General features: G+C 44.7%; 1 protein-coding gene across 2 annotated transcripts in view; it reads left to right on the top strand.

The window, feature by feature from the left end:
• The window catches only part of ABCA12 (ATP binding cassette subfamily A member 12), a 78844-nt gene that overhangs the window by 8960 nt on the left and 42094 nt on the right, over positions 1-27790 (top strand). For both annotated transcript variants that reach the window (XM_030231500.2, XM_050987603.1), the window contains exons 3-18: positions 7318-7465; positions 9039-9127; positions 10164-10273; positions 11021-11206; positions 12018-12196; positions 15063-15175; positions 16227-16323; positions 16452-20573; positions 21159-21274; positions 21892-21998; positions 23453-23706; positions 23817-23929; positions 24375-24499; positions 25289-25462; positions 26352-26516; positions 27534-27735. In XM_030231500.2, coding sequence (XP_030087360.2) covers positions 7318-7465; positions 9039-9127; positions 10164-10273; positions 11021-11206; positions 12018-12196; positions 15063-15175; positions 16227-16323; positions 16452-20573; positions 21159-21274; positions 21892-21998; positions 23453-23706; positions 23817-23929; positions 24375-24499; positions 25289-25462; positions 26352-26516; positions 27534-27735 — 6300 coding nt within the window. The remainder of the gene's footprint in view (positions 1-7317; positions 7466-9038; positions 9128-10163; positions 10274-11020; positions 11207-12017; positions 12197-15062; positions 15176-16226; positions 16324-16451; positions 20574-21158; positions 21275-21891; positions 21999-23452; positions 23707-23816; positions 23930-24374; positions 24500-25288; positions 25463-26351; positions 26517-27533; positions 27736-27790) is intronic.

Genomic DNA, 27790 nt, shown 5'->3' with positions numbered 1-27790 from the left:
GCTGAAGGGGGTATGGATTATATTAATTAACCCCACATTTGCTGGAACAGACATATTCACTGATCTCCTTGCATGCAGAAGCAGTGCCCAGCCATACAGTTCCTTGTCTTCCCCTTGGCTTGGAGATCAACTGCTTAAAGAGAGCACTGTGATGTTTGTAATGCCTCCCTTGCCATAAATCTCCATTTCCCTCTCTTTCCACAGACTCTTCTGCCTTCTGGGGTGTGACTGAAGGATGTTCAGAGTTGGAGCTGGGAACTCCTGACTTACCACTGTGATTTTTCCTTCCTCATTGAAGCAGGGCCTTGGGGCAGTCACTTAATTCTAATTGACTTCCTGAAACATCTCAGTCCAGGCTCTGGGATCTAAAAGGGCAGAGGTATTTTTCCAAAGGTGCTGAGCAGCTTGGCTCAGACTGAAATTAGCAGTTTTGGTGCCTGTGTTTCTGGAAAGGAGGTCACTTTTGGTTAATGAATCTAAACCTGGGCTCTGGAGGCACCCAGCACTGAAAGATGTTGCTTGTGTAAACACAGTTTTTTGTGCAGGTGTTTTTGCAAGAGTCTAGATATGGATTTAAGCTTTTAGGTTCCAGTTTCTTGCTGGGAAATGCCATGACTCTCTTCTTAGGTCCTGTTTGAATAGTCCCCTGCTGCTCATACAGACAAGATCAACCTGGCTTCGTTACAAGACCGAGTTAGCCTTGTCTGCATTAAATATTGCTTTCAAAGAGCCCTCTAGGAAAAGGGCTTGTGTGCAGTTACTGCTTTCCCCTGCTGTGTTTGTGCTTCAGGCAGTGGAGCATCCCTTGCTAGCACTGTCAACCTCCTCAGCTCTGTCATTTCCCCGCCTTGCCCTGAGTTTGCAATACCTCTTCGAAGGGCTCCAGGTTCCACCTCCTCTCCTCTGTTCCTGTCTTTGGTGTGGAGATTCTTTCTCCTCCCTCTGCACCTGCTGCTCTTTGGCTCCTTTGTGATTTTTATGCTCTCTGCTCTTTATGATCAGTCCACGAACCCAATGCAATCAGATCACAGTGCTGATTTTTAATTTATTAAAGAAGGAGGTGGAAGTGGAAGGTCTGTGGTTGAGCAAAACCAGCTTGCCCAGTCTTAATAAGCATGGAAGTAGATTCTGTCTGCTCTGGGCTGGTCTTATTGCAGAGCCTGAAGTGCTTGGGGGAGGAATTGGGCAACAAAATGAAATGTTTCTTCCGTGGAGGCCACAGAGGGAGGGAGGAGTCTGGCTGTGAGTTGTCTGCTGCTTTGATTGCAGTGTCCTAGGCAGGCAGCTGAGGACATCATGGGAAAACAAGGGTCCTGTTGCTGTAAAGATAAAAAAATGCAAGGCTTTAAATCTCACTCAGCCACACTGGCTGTGCAGGGGGCTTGGATGGGTTTATCTGGGGTCCTGCTGTGCTTTCATTTCAAAAATCAGGAGATGCAAAAGGAGGCTGTAGTGAGGTGGGGGTCAGTCTGTTCTGCCATGTCTCTAGTGAAAAGATGAGAGGAAATGACCTTAAATTGTGCCAGGGGAAGGTCAGATTACATATTAGAAAAAAAAAAAATGCACTGAAATGCCACAGCAATAGATGTGCCAGGGCAATTAAATATTCTCTTTTAATAGGTAAGGCAAAAGCCAGCTAGGTATTCATGTATAAAAAGTACCCTGCTTAAAAATTAATCTTATCCCATAGATTTGATGATTTGGTTTAGTTTTTGGAGAGAGGTTCAAAGTCCTGGCATTAGCATAAAGCTTTGTACAATAAAAAAATCAAAATAGGCAGCTTAAGTTGTTACAGATAAATAGATATGAACAAAGCTGGACAGTTGCATGTGGTGGAAGGGAAACAGGATCTTTGTCATGTCATGAAACAGGCACTTTTGTCTTTCTGACTGTTGAAAAAAGCAGAAATTAAAATTTAAAGTGATGCTGTGTGACCATGAGAAAGACTAGAAGGGAAGCCAGAAGGTTGTGTGTGCACAAACACAGCCAAACATTTGGCATAGAAAGTTGGCAGGAGGTGACCAGAGCAGGGCATGTTCTCACTGGGAGTTTTTGTGACTCTTGAGATAAATATGGATCACAGCTGATAAACAGTTGGGGGTCTTGTGCTGTTCTGGGTTAGACCCCCACTGCTCAGGGGTGATTTTAAGAGAGTGTGTAGGAACACAGCACAGAGTGTTCCCTCCACTACAAAAATCCTGAAAGGTTCAAGGTTTCTTCAGCCAGAAGCTGAAGGGGTTTGATCCATGAGATCATTTTAGTAGCTGCTGACAAATCTATTTTTGTGAATTTGTCTAATTCTTATGAAATCAATGTCTGCTTTATCCCATGGCAGTAAGTTCTACAACATTGTGATATTTGTTACAAAAATGTGTTTTCAGTCCTTTTTGCTGGTGATGTCCTGATCTCACTGTGCTTTGCTGTCCCTGTGTTGTGAGGGGTGACCGTTTTTTCACCCTTTTACTCACTGATTCCTAACTTTATTTCTTTATCAAACCATTTTTGGCTACCTTTTCCCTAGCTGAAAAGTCCCAGTTATGATGTTGCCTTGTATGGTTTGCCAGTGATTGAATGCATTTCCAATTAAACACAATACTTCCTAATTAAACCATTGGCTCATTAGTGCCTCCAATTCACCAGAGCTGAGATCTGTATGGATTTTTTATCAACTATGGGAAGAATCTGGAAGGATTTAGAGCATAGGTAGTGTCAGAGTGTGTGAATTTTGAAGGCAATAGAATTTTTTGATGCCCGAGGACTGGTGATATAACCCTGAACTAGAGGTGAGTAGAAACAAGGAAAATTCAGCTGAGGACTGCTGTGGTCATGGTGCTGTGCCTCTGATCTGCTGAATTCCTGGCTGGACTCAGCTATAATGCAAATACCACAAACCTCAGTGCAGTGGCAGCAGCAAAATCAATGTGGCAAGGTGAAACATGGTCCATTTAGGTTTAAACATTTGGGTCAATTTCAATTAATCTTCTAGACCATAGTGAAATAGTCATTTTCATCCTTCTTGTATGACATTTAGAACCACCCTGACATTTCTCATTGGTATTATACCAAGCACCTTTACCTGAAGGAAACAAAATGTTTTGCTCGTGTTGAAGGGAAGTGTGCTGGAATTTACAACATTCAGAAAAATAGGAGAAATTAATTTCCTTTTTTTATTCTGAATGAGAGCAGATGGGGAAAAACCAGAATTTCCAGTGGCATGCATGCATTAATTGGTATCTTACGTTTGTTGTTACTGCTCTGCATGCCTTGGTTCTTTCCAGCTCTTGGAGATGTGGCTGGCCTGGTTAGATGCTACTGAACAGGGAGAACCAGCCCATGCAACTCTGAGCTTTTGGCCTCCTCTGCCCTTTGGGATGCCTCTTTCCTTCAGTTTTGGGATAGGAAATCAAAACTCTTTGTCAGAAGACACAGTAAAAGCCTCTGCCCTTGGGATTCTGCTGCTGGCAGACCCAAAGTCAGGCTTTGCAAACAGGATACAGATTTGGGCTTGAATTTTGGTTGCAGAGGTATCAATTTGGCCAGAAATGTGAGAGGGTGATCTCTCAGCTCAGACATGTGGCAGCAGTGGGTGCAGTGATCTCTCCCCCTTGACTCCTGGGCACTGGTAGTGGGACCCTTCAAGGGAAATTGGGAGTTTTAGCAAATTAGGAGGTTTAAAGGTAAAGGCTTTAAAGGGAGATTGAAAAAATCTTTTGTCATGTGTTGTGGATCTGCTCTAGTGGGGGATGTGGGATCATAAAGTTGGGACTTGGATATGGCATTGCCATAGGTTTGAGTGGGAGAAGGAGCTGCCTGTGAAGACAAAGGGATTCCCAACAGCAGAAATACAGCCAAAGTCTCTAGTGGGGGTGTTACACTTCAGACTGGGAAACTATCACTGTGCAAAGACCATCCTTTAAAATGTGTATTTGCAGAGCAGGTGCAGCTCTCCTTCTGTCACATTTTCTGGTGCTTATGTTGTGCACTGGTGTCACTGGATAAACCTCAGCCAAGGCAGGGACAGGTCAGTATGGAGGTCTCCTGGAGCAGCTTCTTCCCTGGCCATCCATGCAGTGGTTACAGGGCCAGCAGGAAATTCACCTGTGTGGGCAGCACAGTCCCTGTGGCTCTGTGGGGTCACATCTCCTCACCTCCAGCAAGGGGATGGAGGGCAGGAGGAAGAAGCAGGGAAAGCATTAATCTCATGGCTCACCTTGGCATCAGTAAATTCCTTCCTTTGCAGGATGCAGGGCTGAGAACCAGCGTGGGTCTAACTCACACCACATGAGAATCTGGCCCAGACATTTTGGGGTTTTCTGTGTCATGGTCTTTCTCAAACATCTTCCTTAATTCTCTAACTGCTGTCAGAGCCCAGGCCTCTTCCAGAAGAGGCCTCCCTGGCACTGTCACTGCTCCTGTGCCAGGAGCATCATGGGGTAACACTGGTTTGTGACTCAGGGATGGATCAGGCCCCATGGCTGGATCCAGCTGCCAGCAAACTGCTCAGCATCTGCTGAGAGTTGGCAGAGCCTCACTGAGTGCCTCAATCTCATGGGCCAACAATGTCCTCAGAGGCATTGTGCCACCAGTGGCAGCACTTCCAAACTTCAGGTCACAAATTCCTGGCTCTTTATATCTGGGGCAGCTGTTTCAAAAGAAAAGGAAGAACCTTTTGTATGATACCATCGCTGTGTTCTGATGCTGAACACTTCACTGTGATAGAGCAGCTGATTGTTTAATTGCCCACTTAGTTCAAAGTGTGCCACCTTTGAGTCCAGTTAGGGTTGTATCACCACTACTTGGGCATGAAAAAAATTCTCTTGCCTTCAAAATCCACACACTGACACTACCTATGCTCTAAGCCCTTCCAAATTCCTCCCATAGTTCATAATTCTATGCATAATTGCTATACTTGTACCTCAAGGAAGAGTCTTCCTCTGATCTGGATGCATCAGGATCTCTTTCTTAATCACCTCTGCAAACATCTGACATGTCTCTGGAGAAGACCAGTGCTCCCCAGACCCATCCTTGTGTTCCCCTTTCAGCCTTCCCCTGAGGAGTTACACAGCTCTAGGTGCTCCTGGTCTCCTAAGAGCCATGAGCTCAGCTCCTGGCTGTGTGGTTGTTGATAGGTGTGCAGGGCAGTGAAGGGTGGAGATCCTACACATCGTTGTGGCTATGCCCTCCATCCCAGGCCTCATGGCTTCCCACATCTTTGAAGCTTCATTTTGGTAGGGACAGCCATCCAGTGAGGTCTGTGGTGTGCATTTTTGGATTGGTGTGCAAGTCAATGCCCTGCATGGCAATGAGGGTGTGGGAGATGAGAAGGAAGATGAGAGGAAAGTGCCTGCGTGTGCAGGGTTGTAATTGGTGATCCCAAAGGGCAAACACTGCAGACATGGCAGGGACATTCACACAAGGATGCTTCCAGATTAAAGTGCTCTGCTCTAAAGTTTCCCTCATGGGCAGCAGATTAATTACCCTGCAACACCTTTAGAGTGGTGGATGCTTGGTCCTGGGGCCTCAACACCAGAAGTTCTGCCTGGAGGGATAAGGGAGCTCTTTTGCTGCCCTTGGTGCTCTGAGGTTACTGGGAGCTGGTTCAGCCAGCTGTGTAACTCCTGAGGGAGGGAGGGGTGTAATTCCTGAGGGGGCTTAAGGGATGCAGGGAGTGTTGGGGGAAGCTTCCCACAGCAGGGAGCCTTCTCCTCTGGCAGGTATCCATGTCCTTTAATTTTCTCTTGTACTCCTAGCTCTCCACTGAGGTGTACAAGAGAATCACACCACCATCAGGGTGGGTGCCTGTACCTCTGCAGTTCTCAGGGCAATAGAACTGAGAACTCTGTTTTGGTTGCTGTTTTGGCAGTGGCAACTCCTGTGCTAAACCATGAGCTCTTGTGTTCTGACCCAAAAATGCAGTGACCAACTGAGCTGAGAAAAGCTCAGGAAAATCCAGTCTCCATCAAGGAGACCAACAGCCCTGGAATCCACCTACCCCTGCAAAGCTCTCGGGGGCATCTGGGGTTTGACCACTGCTGTAATGAATAAATGTTGTACAAATGTAGTACTGTGTCCTTGTTGGAGGGGTGAGAGATAAAGCTGTGCCTGGGTGAGAGTCTCAGGTTGTCTTTGAAGACTAAAGAGCAAACTAATCAATTACCACAAGCCTGCCCGCAGGCCTGCAACAAATCTGGATCCTTTCCATAGCAGAAATAATAGCAATGTCCTTTGCCAGGTAATTTTCCAAATGATTGTTTTAAATAATATGTTGCTGTGATCCAGCAAAAGAGTTTGGAGATTTATGAGAGCGTTTGTCTGCGAGAGGAAGAGCAGCCGTGAACTCTGCGGGCTGGCAGCGAGCAGCACGGGGCAAGTGGCACATCAAACACTCCTTGGGTGTCTCATTGCTCAGGTCCACTCTGTGTCTGGAGAAATGGAGCCAGGGACACAGATCTCATCCCTCAGCCTTGATGCCAGCATCCCAGGTCACCAGGCAGATGGTGCTGGAGCTGCTCTGAGCTGGGAGGATGCACAGGGGGTGGTGGTGATGGATTGCCCCTCTGCCTTCCCAGGGCAGCTCTGCTCAAAAAGCAAAGGATGTTTGTTGGTCCTGGATCCATTGCCCCTTCCTGTGGTAAAAGCTGAGACAAAGCTCTGTTTTAACAGCAGCAGTGGGTGCAGTGTTTGGCAATGCATTTGATTTCCTGGCTTTATTTCCTGGCTTGGAAATGAAGATTATGGCTTTGTGTAGTAAACAGTCCAACAAGTCTCAGAGAACATCTTCTCATGGATACCTCAGGTTACTCTGGCCATGTGCCTGCTTTCACTTCATTTTATTGTTTAAAGGCAGAATTAAGATACCTTAATCTAAGGGGGTTTTTTGGTCATTTCTTGCCTGTTGTTGCATTTGGGAGAGAAGGGAGGAAATGTGCAGTTGCTTCAGGATCAGCAGGTATCCTATGAACAAACAGCTTGGCTCTTCTTCCTATTAACTGGGACCCTGAGCAACTGGGTCTAGTGGGACATGTCCCTGCCCATGGCAGGCATGTTGGAACTGGACAGCTTTCAAGGTTTCTTCCAAGCCAAACCATCCTGTGATTAAACAGCCTGTGATGACTTTGTCAGTGTTGAGGAGGTGCTTGGAGTGGGATTTGGCAGATGATGCTGCCAGGGTGGAGTCAGTGAAAGGTGGCTCAGTGAAACTGAGAATCTGTCCTGTTGTTTAGGAAGGGAAAATAACACATCCTGTCAGAAACATATGGCTAAAAAGTGCATGTCCTCATCATCATAATGGCATTTTCTCTCTCTTTCTCCCTGCAGGTTACCTTGCACCCCGAAACCTTCCCAGTGCAGGCTTCTTCCCGTTCCTGCAGACGGTGCTGTGTGATTCTGATGCCAGGTGTAAGGGCACACCATACACACCAGAAGATCTGCTGCCAAGACTTAATGACATCTCACCCCTCAGACTGTAAGGGAATCTGAATATTTCCTGCTGTTAGGAGCTGTAAAACAAAGCCTGTTTTGAGGGGGAGGGAGCATCCATGCATGTCTATGTGCATGTACAAATTTGTCCACAACAGATACACCTCAACTACCTGTTCTAACAGGTGTCTGACACTTAGAAAAGAGAATATCAGCTGCAGCTGGACACTTCTGAAATAATCATCTTAGAGACAGCTCTTAGGAATGTGTCCACTGATTCAGGCTTGAATCTTCTACTGAAGGGAATTTTTGTTTGGTGGCTCCTTAAGGATCCTCCTTAGTGCAGAGGGAGTCATTTCCCAGGCCAATTCAGTGATCAGAATCTCTCCATGGGTGTGAAGGATGACTGAGGATGAAGTTGCTCAAGGTGAATGCCAGTCAAATTCAAGGTCATGCAGCAGAAGAGAGGAGGGAAGGCAAAGCCATATGGAGACTGGAGGCCTGGATTCACAGCTCTGTTCCTCAGTGTCATTGTTTTTTCCTGGGCATGTTAAACAATGCTTCATTTGGGGTATTGAAATGAAGAAATGGGAGCTTCTAGTGCCAAAGCTGGAGGTCTTCCATGGGTTTGAATAGCTACAAATCCTCCTTGCTTTCTGCTTTTGGTTTCTGCAAAGCTGTTTAGAAATAAGTGGTTTTTCCTGCCAAATGAAAACCAAAGGATTTGGCCAAATTTTCTATCAAGAACATGAGTTATTAACAAGCATCTTGACCACTCTCGATGCTCAAGATTGTCTGTGGGAAATATCATTATAGATATGTGGCCATACCTCCCCTTGCATGGTCAGTGTCAGCCTTGGTGTATTCTACAAGGAAAACCACCAACTATTAAGTAGCCACAGCATAAGCAGCAGGATGCAGCAGAGTCTAAAACCTCAGGAAAAGATTCCTTAGGAAGGGGAAGGTTCCAGATGAATAGGTGCAGCTCTGCCTCAGGCGTGCTGGATCCCCATTGGTGAGTTTGTCACAAAGTGTTTCAGCTGTAGCCCTTCACTACCTGGATATGTTGTTTTGTAATATTCAGCTAATCCAGGCTGGTTTTCTCCTCTCCCATTGTGCAACTCACTGAAGCTCTTGTTAAGCTGTTTTATAACTTGCCCTAAAACTATGTATAACCAGAGGTCAGCAGAGAAAATGGGCAAGGTTCTCCCCTTTGATTCTGTTCCTTAGAGGCATTTACCAAGGTGTGCATGGTAAGGTTGCTTGAAATTTCCCTTAATAAAAAGGAACCAAGTCCAAAAATCAAGCTCAGCAACCTTTCCTCCTGTAGTGGAATGTTTGGGAAGGATGAGTAAGGTCCTGCTGTCTGGAAGGATTTCTTGGTAAGGCCACACACTTTATAGCCATGGAGTTCTGTACTTTTGCTTCCCCAAGATACCTGCCAGGCCTCCAGAAGGAACCAGGCTTTTGCATAAGCCAGATTTCAACACACCTGCCATGAAATTCAGCCACAGACACATTCTGAGTTAAAGCAGTAAGTTAATTATAATTAATTCTGGCAGTTCTTACAGTTGTCTCTTTGTTTTTTTCCTTTTTTCTTCTTTTCTTCTTTCCCCCAGCAAGCGCAGGAGCTCATCCAGTGTAGCCAAGGACAGGCAGCCATCACCATGGAGTGCAGAGGTTCCTGAAAGCAGGAATGCTTCACTGGGTAGGTTACTCACTGCTCCAGGAAGTTCTGCTCTTTGGAGGCTGATCTTTTGAAGATCTCTGGACAGAGCTGCAGTTCTCAGAGCACTGCTGAAATGATTGATGTGTTTCATGGAGGCACGTGACAATGGCCACGACATTAGTGTAAATTCTTAGGAACAAGTACAAGTAGCTGTAGAGAAGACTTTGGAATTTGGCCAAGAAACCAGGATTAAATGGTTGTGTTTCACAGGAGCAATGCAAGATCACAGATTGATTGGACATTAATTAGAGACCTGGCTGTTTATGGAAAATTGCCCTTTTACTACCCACAAATTCTCCATAAACAGTTTATGATTTTTTTTTTTCAAATGGGTTTTTATCCACAGTTATCCAGCAAATAAGTTATCTTCTGTGCCAGAGTGGATATTTATTGTTGGTGATGTTCTCCTCTGATGTGGTTCTCTTTCCTGAAGGAACTTTCAGTCTGAAAGTTTCCATGAAATCATTACAATTATTATTTATTGATGGTAATGGCTGGTACAATCTTCAAGCCATCATGATGGATAATCCTTTCTGCAGGGAGCTCACGATGAAATGAATGATTACATATTTGCATTTGCCTGTTCTGCTCCAGCCATTCACTGTTCCAATTAGCATTCCTGCCAGCACCCTCCGTGGTGCACAGACAGAAAAAGGCAGAATGCAAAAAGGACCAAGTGCAGAGGCGTGGGGAGGGGAAAAGCAAATCAATGAACAGTTATGGGAACTATTGACTCATGCTGATGGTCAGGCAGGAACTCAGTTCTACATTTTATTTGAAAAAAAAATTTAAATGACAGGTCGTGGCCCCATATAACAAGTTACAGTGTCATCCAGAATTTAATTATAGCAGAAAAAACCCTCAAGTACTTACAGGTTGCCATTGGCTGTACCTTTGGAAACAGTTTGATAATGCACCCAAAGCTGTAGGTTGCTGTCCTGTGTCCTGGTTTTATGTAGCAAAGAGGTTTTAAAAGCCATAAGTAAAATAGAGTGCTTTCAAACTGTTATTGCAGCTTTTGGGTATTTGGTATCTCACGGAGAGAAAAACCTTCAGAATGTTTCATCACCATCCAACTTGACTGCCAGCACCCACACGTTCAACAAGATCTTCAGTTTTGGGAAGGTAAGTCTGTATTTGCATAATAGCTGAGTCTGAACATTTGTGTATTCTCATATTTAAAGAATTAGAAGCTCCAAGTACCAGCACACAGCTTTTATTGCTTTAGGATATCTCTCCTATTATGTGAATGAGCTTTATTTTGGAAACACAGTGGTTGTGGGTGGATTTTTAAGCTTTGTGGTGAATTTTTTATCCTCTAGGCAGAAACCAAGCAAACCTTGAGACATAATACCATAAAATACAAAATATAGTCACACACAAGAAATACCCTGAGATACTTTGTTCAGAACTTTTATGAGTTAAGATGTTTGCAGTGTATTTTCTCTTTTATGAAATTAAAGATACAATGTCACAGGCTTTGACATTCAAATATTTATTTGCCCAGGCTAGTCCTGCAGTGGCATCAGAGGCACTGTGTGTTTATTGTATAGGTATTTGATATTTATAGAATCTATTGCTTTGTAGTAGAAATTTGTTACAATGTGGCCACTCTTTTGTGCTTTGGTGTCAAAGCTTACAAACACTTGAGCACACTTTCTATTTTTAACAGATGAGGAATTTGAGGGATTTTAGTGGAACTGTTCAGCTGTTAGAATTCTGTCTACTCTGTAACCACAATGCTTTTCAGATATTACTGCTACCCCTTAAAAATGTCTCATCACTGCACCTCATTTAAAAAAAGTCTCATTTAGCACCACCCCAAACACAATATTGCTTTTCAGGCACCCTGAATGTTTGTTGTTCTTTCAGAGCCAGCCCCAACACTCCACTGCAGGGAGCCTCAGGGCCCTGCTGTGCCAGGTCTTGTCGCGGTACCTGGCACATCCCGGTGCCTCGGGAGGGAGCATGGCAGCCAACATCCACCACACCTTCTGCTTCACCAACTCATCACTTCTGGAGTCCTTTGCCCAGGAGTTCAGGACCCAGCTCTCCCAGGTGAGTGCCTGGGACCTTCCCTGGGGGCTGTGGCAGTTCACACTGCTCAGGCAGGGTTTGGAGCTGCAACACGGCCCCTCGTGGGCAGGAGTTGCTCATCTCTGTCTCCAATACAAGTAGGGCACAGTGAGGCTGAGTGAATTCTGCATGGGGTTAGCCCAAAGACCTCCAAGGTGAATACATGGAAAATTATTCAGGAAAGCCAAGGGTCATCCACTATCAGCTCATGGCTACCAGGGTTCTCACCTGGGCCTTGCTTCTCCTCTTTGTTTGCCCTGCTGCAATGGCAGGTCAATAGAACAGCATGAGGATGTGGTGAAAATAAGAGTGTTTAAACCTTGGGAAGGCAATAAATTTAATTGTGTATTACCTCAGCAGTATAACTTCATCCAGTGACTCCTGCATCTGATCCAACAATTCATGATTGAAGCCGTACTTGTCTTTGGGAAAGCAATATAATTAAAGCAAATTAATCCTTTAAAGATAAAGCCTTCTTCTTTTTTTTTTTTTTTCTTTGCCAAGGTTAGGATTGAAATTAATTTTCTTGTGTTCCTAGTCTTTGGATTCTTTAGGACATTGTGAATCGTAGGGCTTGTCTGAACAGAGAATTTATTGTACAACCTGGGGTGTGAAGGTAAAACTCAGTCACACTCTCAGTTATTACCTGTCCTTTGAATGTATTGTTTGCAGACTTGCATGCAAATGCAGTGCCAGCTGAAAGACAAAGAAGTCCCCCCCAGCAGCAGGGCTTTTGGTTATTAAATAATTTCCTCTGGTTCTTAAATAATTTCTTACATTTTTATTTGTTAAGGTGCAGCACAACCCAGAGTACCAGGAGACTTTTGTCAATGAAATGGTCTCGTTTCTGACACTCATCTCCCAAGTGCAGAATGACACCTCCCTGTGGCACCTGCTCTTGTTGGCCCCAGATGTGTTTCAGGACAACATGCAGCTGCGAGACATAATTGATTTCCTTCAGAATCCAAGCAGGTAAAACAGAGAAACTGGCAGGAGAAGCACTGAAAGCTGGTGGGTTTGTGTACTGACCTCTAAGGACATCACCTATCCTCTGGAAAGAAAGGTGTTACCTTAAAAGCATGTTTATTTGGGGAATGATGCAGCTCCATGCTAATGCATCTCTAAAGGTGTTGGTGGGCTGTGGGCACTGTGTTGTTTTTCAGTGACTCTTGTGTCATTCTTTTAATGGGAGCTTGATATAAACTCTTGAGTTTTCTCCCAGCCTGCTTAGAGGCACTGTCATGCCCTTGTGAAGATAGAAAAGCTGCTGAGTCACAGGCACTGCCTTTGGTGGAAGAAAAACCCTCCTGGATGGATAAAGAAAGCAGCCAGCTGCTTCTTTCCAGAAAAGCTCAAAGCCAAGTTCAGCTTGCTTTGGAACACCTCAAGCACTTGTAGGGGAGCCATAATGTTGTTTTCTAAAACTGATTACCTAATCTACTGCTGGGTTCATCTTTCAAGACTGGTCCCAAGAAAGCAGAGAAGAGAGGGAGCCTGGTTTTCTACCATATGGGCTTTAAAACATCTGACTTGAAGAAGAAAGTGCCAGTTATGTACTTGCTCAGTGGTTCTATGAAAAACAGAGCTGGCTTAACTGCATTATTTAACTGTACTGAAATACTTGATGCAGTTTGCACCTCGGGCAATACAAATTTCTAAAATGGGCTTAGCCTTGAAATCACTTTCCTGGGCTGTAGTTTGGCTCAACTCTCCTTCTCCCAGAAGACACAAGTTACTCAAGATTAAGGGACTCTGTTCCAAATCATCTTCTGGATGTGTGACTGACCCTGCTATAGAATATTCTGGATAGTGCAGTTGTTACAGTACATGGAGGACACCAAGAAACCGAGTGTCTTCAGACTGCTTTTTGTTTTTATCTTGCATACATGAGCAGTTGGGTTAAGATGCCAAAAGAAGTTGTAGAAGCTTTGCCACTTTGGATGCACCCAGACTTAGAGGAACTCACTTTTGATCATTGGTGTGTTGCACTTAGAAACCTGTACATTCAATTTCAAGGTAATTTTCCGTGCTGCATTGTGAGACCCATGTGTAAGCTGTAATGTCCTTATCCTTAAAGGAGTCAGCAGCAGTGTGGCAAGAATTGTAATTTTATTCAGGAGTGTTTTGTTCATGCTGCTGTTTCAGTCCCAGGATTATTACATTTGGTTGCATTTACTGGCTTGCAGAACCCAGCCTGAGAACCAGCCCTGTTGGAGTGCCCAGGGAGAATTAATATTTACTGTGCTGCTCTCCAGCTGCAGAGCTGGGGGAAGTTATCATAGGCACAACAAAGAGGCACATAGAATTTCATCACCAGAACTGTGCAGTGCTTTTATGCCTGGCATCTGGCACTGTAAATGCATGAGTAAAGAGTTATTGCAAAGAGATTGCACAAATAGTACTTTTAATGATGCTTACAAAAGCACATCTTAGCGAGCCTGGCCATGTCTCTTACTCAGGCAGGAGTGAACTCCTAAAAAAGTGCTGTACAGGGAGGTTTTTTTTGTGGTTGAAATATGAAGGTATAGAAGAAAAGAAGTTTTGCTCATTGTTGCATCTGTATGAACTGAGTGATAAACACCACCAGTGTGAAACTGTGACTTCCAAGTCATGAATCCTATAGAAAGTTTAGCAGCAAATTTTATTACTCACAAAAACCTGATTTGCAGACTGATTTCACAAATGCTCCTGTTTTTTGCTGTAAGATAGTTTTTCAGCTAAGCATATGAGCTGAGCTTTTTCTCCACAGCCAAAGTCTGCAGAAGCCCTGCAAGACTGAAATAAAAGGGCAGCAACAACACTTGTTTCCATTTTTGCTGCCTTCTGATCTGTTTTTGGCAAGTCTGTGCCTGCCTCCTCCTTGGCTCTGCCATTGCTCAGCTAAATATGTCACTTATAACTGGGTTTCTTCCCCTCTAAGACTGTTACTAGCACATCTGCAGAATGAAAATGATGAGCACCAAGCCCATGAAGCCTGCATGGAGACATTATGTTAAATTAGGAGAGAAGAGATCCCCAGTGCTCTGCTCTCAGTAGCAGCCTGTTCCCACAGCTCAGTATGTATTTATTTATGCCCCTGAGATCAGTCCAGCCAGGTTCTTTGTGTATCACCTGCAGAACTTGAGGCAGGTGAGAGAGAGGTGGTGCCTTTCAGTGACCCCACAGCTACAGTGAAGGTTGCTCTTTATACAGGAGAAGAAAAAGGGACTAAAAATCACAGTGAAGTTTTCAGTAACCTGCACACCTGAGCAGGTAGTCCTTTAAATTATTTCCTCTGTGGTACAATATGCCTGATTATCACCTGATTCCTTCCTAAGACTGGAAAACATTCCTTGCTTCCCTGTCAGCCTGGCTATTACAGCATGAAAAAGGAAAGAAGGAGAATTGGAAATGGCAGCAGTTATTTGTCATTGCTTCTTCCTTCCACAGATGTTTTCCCCCTGGGATCCCTGCTCTCCCTGGAGCCTTGTCTCCTTTGTTCTTGGGGTTTTTAGGAGGACTTTTCCCTGCAGCAGTGAATCACATGGCTGGTGTGTCACCTGGGTGTTTTCTGAGACCTGCTGGCTGGATTTTAGTGGCCTGTAGATTTTACATAACTCTGAAAAAGTGCACCTAATGAGTGTCACATGTGTGTTTGTGCTAATACACCACCGTGGCTTTCCCATCAAAGCCCCTGGTGTTTGTATCTTGTGCATGATCAAACAAATAATTAAAAATAGGAGTGATCTCTTGTCTGTCAGACATTTTAAGAGTGATAGGCTGTATTCCAGCTGTTTCCTATTAGAGCAAATAAACCTGTAACCACAATTTATTTTCCTTTTTTTCCCCCCTCCTTCAGTGTTGTGCTGGGAGCTCAGAATGTCTCTGCATCTCTTGCGGGTGATGAGAGATTCAAAACTGTTCAGAATGGGGTTACAGATTCTCCACTTCCCCTGAACTGCTTGGAGCAAGGTAAGACTCCTCCATTGAGTCATATCTCTGCTGAAAACCTGTGGTGCTGAGGAGAAGCAGACTGCAGGCTAATAAGTAACCATACAGATTGCACACTGTTCAGGGCTCAGCATGATGGGTTCTTCCTTCAGCTTTTTACAAATGCGAATAAAATGCCTGATTTCAAATGGAAAAGTAAAAAAGGCTTGGGTTTGTCAGTAGACAATGAATTAACATGAGTTTGCAGCCTCAGTGGAAATGGGGAGCAGAAATGTTTTACCTTGAGTTGCTTTTTTGGGGGGTGATGTCAAAATCTGCCTCTGGTTGTGGACTCTGTCTAACTCAGCTCAGTGCAGCAAGGCAGGGGCTGCACAATGAGCTGTTGACATCCAGATGAGCCATTCCTTCAAATCCCTGTCCCTTCCAGCAGAGATATCCCCCTCTAACTGGGGATCTGGGAACAGGCAAGGGAAAGGAACTAAATGCTACAAGGGACAGATGGGGATTGCAGTCCATTCTCTGCTTGTTTTGAGATTGTGGAAGTTGAGGTGGGTAAAAAGAAAGATGAGGTGTGCAAGAAGGGAAAACATGGAAAGTGGCTGGTGAGGGGATTGGACACATGGGAATATCAAGATGAGTGTAAATGGCAATGGAAACATAAATGATGCTGCAGACAGAGCTTATGTGTGAGCAGTAAAAAAGCAACCCTAAATGAAGGGAAAGAAATCATAATAAATACTTGGCCACCTTACCCTGCATTACTGACAGCAAAGTGCTCCTAAAGCACGAGGACACCTCTGTTAGCATCCAGATCACAGGAGCATTGAATTGTTCCTGAATTATTTAAACTCACTTCTAGGATGCCATCTTCACTTCCCTCTAAAGGCCAGGAAGAGTTACACCCCAAAAGAAAACTCAGGTTTCTGGAAACTCAACCGGGATATTGTGGCTTGTGGTAGGAGCCTAAATTCATATGTGCATGTTATCCTGGATAGATTTGCCATTATAGCAGCTCTCAGGTTCCAGAATTACATGAATCTTCACTAACATGCTCTTCACATTTTTGTTGTAGATAAAGAAAGGAGTTGGGTGACCAGATCTATTTGTAATTCCTTTGTTCACTGGGAAGACAATCACACTTTAGTATCTGAATTGGAAGAAGTTCTAAGGTGAGACATTAGCTAAAGGGATATTACTAACAGTGTAATTCAAATCAATGATCTTTGCTCTAAATCACCTTATATTTCCACTTGCATTGATTTCATATTCACTAAAACACTTTTTTGTTCCCCTCCAGAAAAATAAAGTCACCAGAGATTGGTGGAAAGCACTCCAAGAGGTCCATTAATTCAGATGATTTAGAAGCCATACAAAAGCATCTACATCGTTTAAAAGGCTTTGAGGAAAAAATGAATAGAAGTGAATTAAAAAGCTTAAATCTATTCAGAAATTTGAAGAATGAAACATTACAGAAATTGTATGCATTTCTTGAACTGGGAATGAATCCACACCATGATTATAAATTAAAGGAACCATATAATAAGGAAATAATTGATGAAATCTATAACTTCACATCACTGCAATTACAGAGTGACTTTAATGGGACTTCCATTTTCAATACAGTGACCCAGTGGAAAGAAATTCAGAGGGCTTTAAAATTAGCTACAATGCTTTGGAATCCAGCTCTCCTAAATAATTCCAATTTTAGTACATTGAAAACTAAGGATGCTCTCAAAATATTGCTCTCCACAAGCATGCCATCACTTCTGGAAGGTCTCAGGGACCGTTTGAGTGGATTGCAAGAAATCCCATCTGTGTTTTCTGATGATCTGCTTGAGCCTGAGTCCTACAGAAACTTCCCAGAGCAGCTCCTAGCTCTCGAGGAGATCTTCTTTAGAATGATGGGCACAAATGTAGGTTATCAGTACCTCCTGCTGCCTGTGTTTAAGCTGATGAGGGCCGTAGAGAAGTCCATGGGTGAGGCCTGGTGGGATGAGTTGAATGTCTACTGGCGCCTTGGGGAGAAGCTGAGATCCATGAGGTGGAATAACACAGCCATCGTTGCCTATGGGCAGTTCTTGGAGGTGTTAAACAGCCATTTGCAAAAGCTGCATAATAAATCAAGTGGTGTCTTCAGTGAAGAGTTGGATCAGCTGTCAGAGTTCATAACAGCTGTGTTTAAAGAGTTTGGGGAAAGCTCTGGAGTAGCCAATATCTCACAAGTCACTCAAGCCATCCAGAAGACGTTGTACATCTTAAAAGACTTACAGCTGAATTATAATGTCAGTACATTAAAATCTATAGATCTTTTCTTTAATTTTAACAATAAAACCTTGGAGAGCTTGTCTGAACTTCTGAGAACAGGAATGAAAATCCTTCATTATTCAAGTGCCAGGGAAGGTTTCAGTGAAGACATAATGAACCCCATCTATAATTTAACACATCTTCTACTGCAGGAGTTCAGCCAGTCTTCCTCACAGCACAATTCCTCACTACAGGCCAAAATTTGGGAGTTCTTGCAATCAGCCTTGAGTCCTTTCCTTGAGCACAGCAGCAATGGTTATAGAACATTCCAGAACTGCTCCTTTGAAGATCTGCTTGACATAGGCCTCGAGGTGCTGTTTGAAAATGCCACTCTAAGGGAGTCCTCAGGCAGGAGCCCCTGCAAGCCCCTCTTGGAGTCCTTGGGCATGGAGGGTGGGACAGGGAGCAATGAGACCTTTGGCAGGGTGTTCCAGCTGGCCATCAGCAACCTGCAGCTGTCCCCAGAGTTTGCTGCTGCCTTCAACAACAGCAGGGAGAGCTTTTCCAAGGAGCTGTTGTGCCTCACCCGAGCTCTGCGTTTGTCTCTGGGTTTCCTCTCCAAGTTAAACCTTGTCTCAGAGCTGGGAAACTCATGGCTCCAGGAGAAGGTGAGAGCTCTGAGTGCAGCCACAGAGGGGCTGGTGCAGGGTGATGCCTCGTGCCCCGTGCCAGCCCAGGATGTGGGTGATGTGTCCCCATCCCAGCTTCTGAACATGCTCCTTCCTGCCCTGCTGAATGAAACAGTGCTGAGCTCCCTGAATTCCTCTGGCAGTGCCACAGCCTGGCATGGGCTGAGGGATGGGCTGCCTGTGTTTTCCCAGCTGTCAGCACCTGCTTCCATGAGGAACAGCAGTCTCTACCAGCTGCTGCAGGTGGGCAGAGCTGCCTCCAGCCAGCCTGAGTGGGGACACTTCTCCCGGCTGTGGCACGCCACTGGCAGCCTGCTGACCTCCAAATGGAGCCTGACCGAAGTGGGTGAATATGTGGAACTCCTGCAAATGATGAAGAAAGCTCTAATCCTTGTGGACTTTGGGGTAGCTCCTGGAAAAGCATTGGTGCATCAGATCTTTCAGAATTCTACTGAAGCAATTGAATCCTCAGATCTGAGTGATTTGTATAGTTCATTAAAACTCTTTTTCAGTTCAACTTCTGCCACAGACAACACACTGGACTTGGAAAAGATGTTTCAAGAAATACTTCCTCTGTATGAAGGGGGTGGTGAGGGACTGTTCTACTCTAATCCCTATGGAAAGGAAAATCAAGGTGTTCTGACTATGGCTGCAGTGATCTGGAATAAGATAATTTTAAACAGGACTCATTTTAATGCAGAGAATGCATGGGAGGTTATCAAAATGCTTACACTCGATGCAATCTCACTTGAAGACATTGAAAATTATCTCAGCACAAATGAAAAAGTGTCATCATTATTTTCTGACTTCTTGTTGACCCCTGAAACTTCTGAAAATTTTGCAGAACACCTTTTGTCCCTTGAGAAACTTCTTGGTGCCATGGCAAAGGTGAATTCCAGTGATCATTATCTGCTGATCTCTTCTTTGTCTAAGCTAATGCAGAAGCTCCTTCCTGGAAGACAGGAAAATGAACTTGATGCTTTCTGGCACATTGCTGAAGGTCTCCAGTCCTTGAACTGGAATAGTACAGACAATCTCACTGCCCAGTCACTTCTGGACATGCTGCAAAATCTGCTAAATACCCTGGAAAATTACTCCAGTCTTCCTTTCAGTGAGGAACTGAAGCAGCTGCTGAATTTTGCATCTTCCATCTTTGAGCTGTATGATGATGAAGACTCCAGGGGTAAAAACATCTCCATGTACTTGCAGGCCATGCAGAGAGGTATCTTAAGTTTGCAGAAAAGGTACAACATCAGTGAGCTTGAATCTCTCAGCCTGTTACTTGATTCTTACAGTAACTATACCCAGAGACTGATGGAAATGTGGGAAGCAGGAATGAAAGTTCTTCATGACACCAATTTAAACAAAACATTTGAGGAAAAAATGGACACTGTCTATAATTTCTCACGTTTGCTGCTGCAGGAGTTCAGCCAGTCTCCCTCACAGCACAATTCCTCACTACAGGCCAAAATTTGGGAGTTCTTGCGATCAGCCTTGAGTCCTTTCCTTGAGCACAGCAGCAATGGTTATAGAACATTCCAGAACTGCTCCTTTGAAGATCTGCTTGACATAGGCCTCGAGGTGCTGTTTGAAAATGCCACTCTAAGGGAGTCCTCAGGCAGGAGCCCCTGCAAGCCCCTCTTGGAGTCCTTGGGCATGGAGGGTGGGACAGGGAGCAATGAGACCTTTAGCAGGGTGTTCCAGCTGGCCATCAGCAACCTGCAGCTGTCCCCAGAGTTTGCTGCTGCCTTCAACAACAGCAGGGAGAGCTTTTCCAAGGAGCTGTTGTGCCTCACCCGAGCTCTGCGTTTGTCTCTGGGTTTCCTCTCCAAGTTAAACCTTGTCTCAGAGCTGGGAAACTCATGGCTCCAGGAGAAGGTGAGAGCTCTGAGTGCAGCCACAGAGGGGTTGGTGCAGGGTGATGCCTCGTGCCCCATGCCAGCCCAGGATGTGGGTGATGTGTCCCCATCCCAGCTTCTGAACATGCTCCTTCCTGCCCTGCTGAGCTCCCTGAATTCCTCTGGCAGTGTCACAGCCTGGAATAACCTGAGCATGCTCTCCAGTGTGGCACAGGATGAGCTCCACAATCTGCTGCAGAGGCTCCAGCAAAGCCTCACCATAGGCAGTTACTACACAAACGTCTGGGATGTGTATGGCAGCTTGCTCAGCACCAAAAGGAATCCAGCTGAAGGAGCTTCCCTTGCAAGGCTGTTGGAAGCAATGGCAAGTGACTCTGCCAGTGATCTGTCAGCTCTAGAAATCACAGAAGCCACCCTCTACATTCTCAATGGGCTGAACATCCCTGGCCTGCTAAATGAATTCAATATAAGTTCCAGCTCAGCTTCTCTCTCCAACAAAACCAGTTTTGACAGTGTGATTGATATTGTTGCTCATCACTTCAATGTTGTGGCAGAAACCCTTCACAACAAGACTCTGCCTTGGACTCTGAGTGACCACACTCTGTCCCCAGCCAGCTTGATCACACAGTAAGTTTGGGCTTTGGGTCTTGTAATTCCATGGATGGGTTGTGACCACTATTCTCATTCCAGCATGAGAAGTATGGGATTTTCTTCCAGTGGAACAACCTAAGCCTGCAATCACTGTAATTTAGGACACAATGTATAATGTGGGTTAAATTGAAGAAGAGGAAACTTCTCCTTGAGCTGAAAGTCAGACTTACAAAAATTTTGTGTGTTGGCACGTATCAATGCACAGTGGAACAGAGTCCTGAAAGTCTCACCACCAGTGGTAGGCTCTTTGGAAAACCTTCCTTTGTTGGATGACTCTCTAATTTTTGATGCTCAGTCTGCCTTAGGTGTGCCTTTCCATCATAGATGTGAACTTTTCAAGTGTGTTTTCTTATTTTGAGAGTGAGTGACAGCTTTGGGAAATAACAGCAGAAAGAACTGATGGAATAAAACTGGGGGGGTACCCACTTAGGAGAGATGGCTTTCATCTGGAATTCTTATTTACTCTGCTGAGGAGCAGCATCCACAGCTGGCAGGTCGCTCACTAATACATACCTTGTTTTTGAAAGAGAAGCTGATTTAAATTCCTATCTTATTTTTCAGATTTCTGTTTTTAGAATTTCAAAACACCATCTTGCAGGTGACAGCGAATAACAGCTATAACCCTTACCTGATGTGTTTAATAAATTCTGCAGAAGCTGAAGATGGGGAATTGACAGGTGATCATGATTTCATTAATGCTGAGGGGCCTCAGCTGCAATGTCTTTTGCCTAATGGTGGGAAGGAATGGTGCTACATGGTTTTATCTGCTGGCAATTAACTGGAGCTGTGAGATCTGGGGAAGCCAGCCTGGGGTTTTATTTATTTGGATTATGAGTTTCCATCCTAGTCTCTCCAGAAGGCACATCTCCTCTTTTCAGTGTGATGACAGGTTGCTGACACTCAGACAAAGCCATCTTACAGATAGAAACCTCTTTCCCTTCACAGCTTTATGTAGCTGTAATATGACAGCAGTTATTTCTGAGAGTTAACATGGTGTTTCACAAAGATACTCATCTTTTGTGCTTACTGCAACACCCCAGAGGTTTTACCTGTGCACCTATTACCAGGATGGGGTGGATTTCACTAGGAACAGAGCACCTACTTGAACTCAATCCCTCATAACCCAGATTACAGTTTAGGCCTTGCTCTGGGATTTCAGAGGTCCTCAGCCACGGGAGTTTGCTATTTTTCACCACTGCTCAGTTGGCCTCAGACTAAAAGTGCTGATATTTCCCTCTGTGAAGTTTCTGGCATTTTTGTCTGGAGTAACTATTGTTTTTTTTCCCCTGCACAGAAAACATCACACTGCTTTTGAAGCAAACTCATCTGAAAAAGAACTCTTTTATGCAAAATAATACCTCTGAGAAACATTCATCCATACCAGAGCTCCTGAAGCTAAAAGTGAGTCTGCTTAAAATGCTGACTTGAAGGGCATCCTGCAGTGATACATGAATGTGCAATGGTGGTTTTGAAAAACAGCGTATGGAAAAAAGTTTTCTTAAGAGAACAGCTGATAAAAACTAGAGCTGAAACTCTTGTGTTCTGCCTGCTGCCTGTATTTGAAGGTCACCTGTAAACTGGGTTGAGGAACTTGGTCTTTTATGTGTCCCTACTGAGTGTACACCCATTTTTCAGGGAAGGTAGAGGTGTTCCTGTCCTCCCATGTGCTGGAGAGGATGGCTCTGTTTTCTTCCAGCTGTCCCAGGAGGATGAGCACTGCAGAGATGGCCAGTGGTAGCATATTCCTTAGTGCACCACTAGCTTTAAAATTCAGTATATTGAGACTTGCTGAATTACCTTGCAGAGCTGCAATCATTCTAGAATGCCTCAGCTTCACTTGAGGAGGAGGTAGGGAGGGGTTGTGGAAGGCACAGGTAGGGATTAGATACCTCTGCCCTGCTGCAAATCCATGGAATTGTGCACTCCTAATTGGCAGTTGGCAGCATGACTAACTGGGTTACTGCTGTGCCTAAGGAGCTGTACCAGCACCAGCGTGGCTGGAGTCAAGTCCCCACATGCTCCTCTGGCCCCAGATGTCACACAACACCAGAATGGCTTCTGAGATTAAGCACCAGGATTGATTCATGGAGTTCCCTCACCAGCTTTGGGTTTGGCAGTGCCTCATTTGAATAAAATGCTTCTTAGCCCGTGCATTCATGACTGCACTAATAGCCTGCATGCACTTTAGTCTATTGCTCCATATGAGAAATAGCATTTAAAAGTCCTTTTAAAAAATACAGCAGTGTGCAATGTTGTTGCTCTGTAATATATCTGTAACAATAATATGATGAGCCTCAGTGTGACAGGTACTTAAGGGCATAAAGCTGAAAATAATTCTTCCCATAAGAGCCTGATAATGTAAATAATGATGTCAGACAAGAGGGAAGCCCATAATAGCAAAGGGCTATAATTTTACACGGGTTGGCAGATGAGGAAGCTCTGACTTCTGGCCAAGTCCCTTTCCTGTGCTGCAGTAGATGACCAGGTGGTATCTGAAAGGCTAAACCTGTTGTGCAAGGTGGATTTATTTGGTCTCTGAGAAGATTAATTAGTAAACAGGTAAGTGCAATGGAGTACTGCTGTCTAAGTGTGTAGGGCAGGGGAAATGACATGTTAAGGTTTGCAAGGTTTATTAGATGCAGCCAGGTCTGCCAGAAGCTCACACAATGATTGTCACAAGCTGTTCTATTGGAGACCTTTTGAATGAACTAAATAAATATATATATTTCAAAATCTTAGTCCTAAGGAGAGACAGAAAGGGACAGCTAGATTCTTTAAAGCTTTTCTTTTATAATTCTGTCATCTAACTGGTGTTTGTGCATTTGTCTTCCTTTTTTTCAAAATGTCCTTTGAAGATCTCTCACCTCCGGGATCTGACAGCACTCCTGTGTGACTATGAGAGCTTTCAGTCCATCCAGCAGCTCTGCCACCTTCCTGAGGTTCCCTTTGGGGAGCTGTGTGAGCAAGGCCAGTCTCAGGAGCAGCTCCTCCGTGCTGCTGAGCTGAGCAGCCAGCTTGTGACCAACGTGCTGAGTCACAGGAGGATCTCCCAGGAGCTCCAGGATGTCCTCATTGGGGATGCCACAGACATCCAGGCACAGCTGAAGTGGTGAGGCTCTCCCTCTGTGCTAGACTGTTTTAGTATTCTGTTTATGAAATGACTTCTTGCCTTCTCTTTATATTCTCAGTTTTGTTTGTTGTTTTGTTTTTCCAATTCAGGCTTCAAGAAAATGTACCAGAAATTGCTTTCTTTCAAGAGATTCCTCAGTATGTGGCTACTTTGAATTCCATGTTGAATGTCACTGAGGGTATAACAGACTCCAGCAAGCAAGGTACTCTTCTGTATTTTCTTTACAATCTTGGTAAACATCACCACTGGTACCACACTTTGTGCTGGAAATCCCAGAACTGCCTGGCTGCCAGGAAGAACTGGTATGAAAGAAATCACCATACACCATGACCTTGGGATCCTTTATCTGGGGTGCTTCTAGAGCCTGGTCACGACCACACTTTGTTTTCTTTACAAAGAAAGCACCAAGTCTTTCCATCTAAGCAAATTTTGCTGTCCTGAGAGATGATAACTTCAGCCCACAAACCAGACTGTGAAATGTAGGAAGTAATGACTGTATGTTCCATGTTTTTTTTAGGTTTTTTTTCATATCAACAGTGAGGTACCACGCTCCCATCCTTTACATAAACTCTTCTCCATGTGCTGGAGATTTGCTGTGTGTCTGGAAAAAGCTGTAACATCAATTGTTCTTTGACTCTTCATTCCAGAAAAGTTAAGAGATGTGTTTAAAAATGTGGACCAGCTCAAAGAGGACCTCAGAAACACAACAGGAATGTCCACAGCCAGCATTGATGCTCTTCTGGAAGCATCTTTCCCAGAAAACAGCAGTCAGGTAAGTTTGCTGTTATCCTTTAGGGAGGTCTGTTGCTTTCTACTGCTCAGACCATTAAAACTGTAATTTGTTACTGAATGCAGCTGACAGATGACCCCACAGGGACAGACAGAGGACAGCAGAGCATGTTATGGGTTGGGATAGCCACCAGGAATGCTGTAGGAGCATCACTGTTGTCAGCCCAGCCATTGGAGACCATGTGGTCCCTGTGGCTGTCACCAGGAGCTGGGCAGCAGCCAGGCACTGCCTGGAGAGGGATGGCTCTGATCTGGAGCAGGGCACAACTCTCTGGGACACACTCATGGGGGCTGAGCAGGGTCTTCAGTCAGTCCTGGTCACTGAGAAGTTGTCCCAGTCCAGGTGGAAAAGTGCATTTATAACCACAATGTGTGAGAGCGCTCAGGGTCCAAAAATACCCTCCCAGAATGAGAGATGAGCTTCCCTTCCTCAGCCTCCTGCTCCTCAAGCTGAGCTCCAGATGCTTTTCCTCTTCCCAGCCACCTTGTCTGGACTGGGCCCCAAAGAGTGTGCTCTTTTCCAAACTTCACATGCATCAGTCAATGAGAAATTGAAGCCACAAAAGCTTTTACTACTGTGCAAGCTGGGTAGTAAAACACAGTCCTTAGGATCTGTCCCTGGGAGCAGGAGTAATGGGCAGGCATTTTCTGGTTCTTGGGGGGTTGAAATATGGTTCTGTGGAAAGAACAAGAGCCAGGCAAGATGAATCCAGGCGTGGTGGAGCATGCAGTACACCCCTAACAATCCTCTTTTTCCTTTGTGCACACCCAGCTCCTCTCTCAGGTGCTGCAGCTGGAGTCCTGCAGTGCCCATCCCACTGACCCACAGCTGCAAGTGGTGGTGCAGGAGTTGTGCAGCCTCCCTGTGCCAGAGAGGACTCGCAGGACCTACCTCCTTGGGGTCACCCTGCTGAGACACTTGGACATTTACAATTTCTTATACAAGGTCAGTGCTGGATTTTTAGAGTGCTTTCTACAGGCTTTGCTGCATGCTCTGGCTGAAAGGTTATAAAATATCATTGCAGTGGCCAGAAGCTCCACTGATTTACACAAGCCAGAGATCAGGCTTTGCTCATGAAGCAATTTTTATTGCATATCCATGCTGTGACAGCGTGGATATAAATGAGAATCCCAGCTGGTGTAAAGCAGAAAACCTCATTTAAAGGCACTGGACCTACTCTAAATGCCTCCCTATCTGCTAGTATCCTTTATGTGCTGTCACAACCTCTTGAACACTCCCAGCTGACCCAAAAGTGAGCCAAATTTTTTGATTTCCTGAAAAGGGAAGCCCTGGAAAAAGTCCTGTAAAATATCTTTTCCCTATCTATTTGGAACTACAAAATATTAAATGATTCAAATTTCTCCCACCCCAGCTATAGAAACAGCATCTATGAAAACATTCACAAAGAAGTGAATAGTGAGCATGTATTTAAAAATACAGGAATGATCCTGGGCAAAAAAAAGTTGTTTAATGACAATGCCAATGAATTTGGGCTCAGGTCAAAAGTCACTCACAGTGTTTGACACCTGTGCTCTGTGAAATGGGAGATTTGGTCATATCCCAGCCAGTACATGACACATATTTCCCAACTGTAGGTGTTTGGAAACACACTGCTAGATTATGTAATGTTCAGGTGAATGGCTTGCAAAAGTGCTTGGGGATTTAGGAATACTAATCCCATTCATTTCCCATGGGACACCCACTCTGTAAAGCCTCCTTGAAGTTTTGAAAATCCCACAGTGCTCATGTTTGAGTTAACACAATATGGATGTGTGCATGCCTGTGCATGCAGATTCCTGCTCATCATAATTGATTTCCTTCCTGCCTCTTGCAGATGTTTTTCCCCAAGGAACTTCAGAAGCCCATGGACAAGATGTTAGGCCTTCTGACAAAAATGAAATATTTCAGACACCAGGTTGAATCTGGCATTGATCCATTGCTACAAGCTATTCATTCCCTGAAAAAGCTCCAACAGTCCAGGAAAATGCCACTGACTAAGGTATGTGTGGTCTGCATGTGCTTTTGAGGCAAAATGCCACTGAAATGGTTTCCACAGTAATTTCTTACCCTAGAAGCCACAGGTGCATTAAACCAAAGATTCTGTTTCAAAGCAACAGTCATCTGATGAAAAGCTCTATCAAACCTATCTCTGGAAGTGTTCAAGGCCAAGCTGGATGGGGCTTCTGGCAGGTGTCCCTGCCCATGGCAGGAGGTTGGAGTGAGATGAGCTTTGTGGTCTCTTCCAACCCAATCCATTCTGTGATTCTGTGTTGCCTTCCTGGGAAAGTTTCGATTTGGAGCTGTGGGACCATCGTGTGCTCATGAGTGGGGAGCTGTGGGAGGAACACTTGGAGCAAGAATGTCTTAAAGGAGAGAGGATTTGCAGCAAAATACTGGAAGCTGGTGAAAACTGCCCACTAAAGGCAAACCCACCAAAGTCAGCAGCAAAAAACTGCCTTAGCTTTAGTGTGCATTAGATCATACCCAAAGCCTTGAGCCTGCCCAAAACATTGAGTACAAACCCATTACTGCTCTGACAGCTGCAGTAACTCCAGGGTGCTCTGCCTTCATCCAGCACAGTGCCCAATCCATCTCTGATCCATAGTCCAGGAGAGCACAAGTGACAGGAATTGTTCCTGGTCATCATTCTGCCTGCACATTGCAGAGCCACGTGCAGCCATGGACTGGATGGGGACAGTGATGTGCACATCCATGTGACAAATCTGTGTTGTAACCCAGGTGTGTGAATGTCACCAGGCACACATTATAAGGAATTTCTCTGCACACATTGTAGGCACTTCCCACATTGGCTGTCATACCTGGAAATAAATGTGCCACCTCTGTCATAACCAAAAAATGCTTGATTTCCATGGGAAGTTCCTGTTTTTGTAAATGCAAACCTCTCATAAGAAAGCAGTGTAAAAATGTTCAGTCTTTTCCTTCTCATTCTGTTATTTCTCTCCAAGTGGGGTGCTTTCAGTGTGCAGGATTCATTTGTGTTTTGCCTTTTCTGCAGGGGTTATTTAAACCAAACAACTCTGGGATAACACATGGCACTTTTAAATCCATGTCAAAAGTCCTCTGCAACCAGGAGATCACACCTCTGTTTTTTGAGTCTTTGCTTCCAGACTTTGGAGACCCCATAAGCAACAGTTCTCATGCAGAGGATGTCTATGTCCAAAAGCTGATGAGGAAATATGGGATTCCTCAGGATTCCAGTAAGTCTGGCTTTTCCCTGGGGCACAAACGTTTCAGAGCTGAACTTTGCTATTT

Source organism: Serinus canaria, assembly GCF_022539315.1.
Source record: "Serinus canaria isolate serCan28SL12 chromosome 7 unlocalized genomic scaffold, serCan2020 HiC_scaffold_29, whole genome shotgun sequence".
Taxonomy (NCBI): Eukaryota; Metazoa; Chordata; class Aves; order Passeriformes; family Fringillidae; genus Serinus; species Serinus canaria.
The sequence above is the reverse complement of the archived record's forward strand: the minus strand, read 5'-3'. Positions and strand labels throughout refer to the sequence as shown.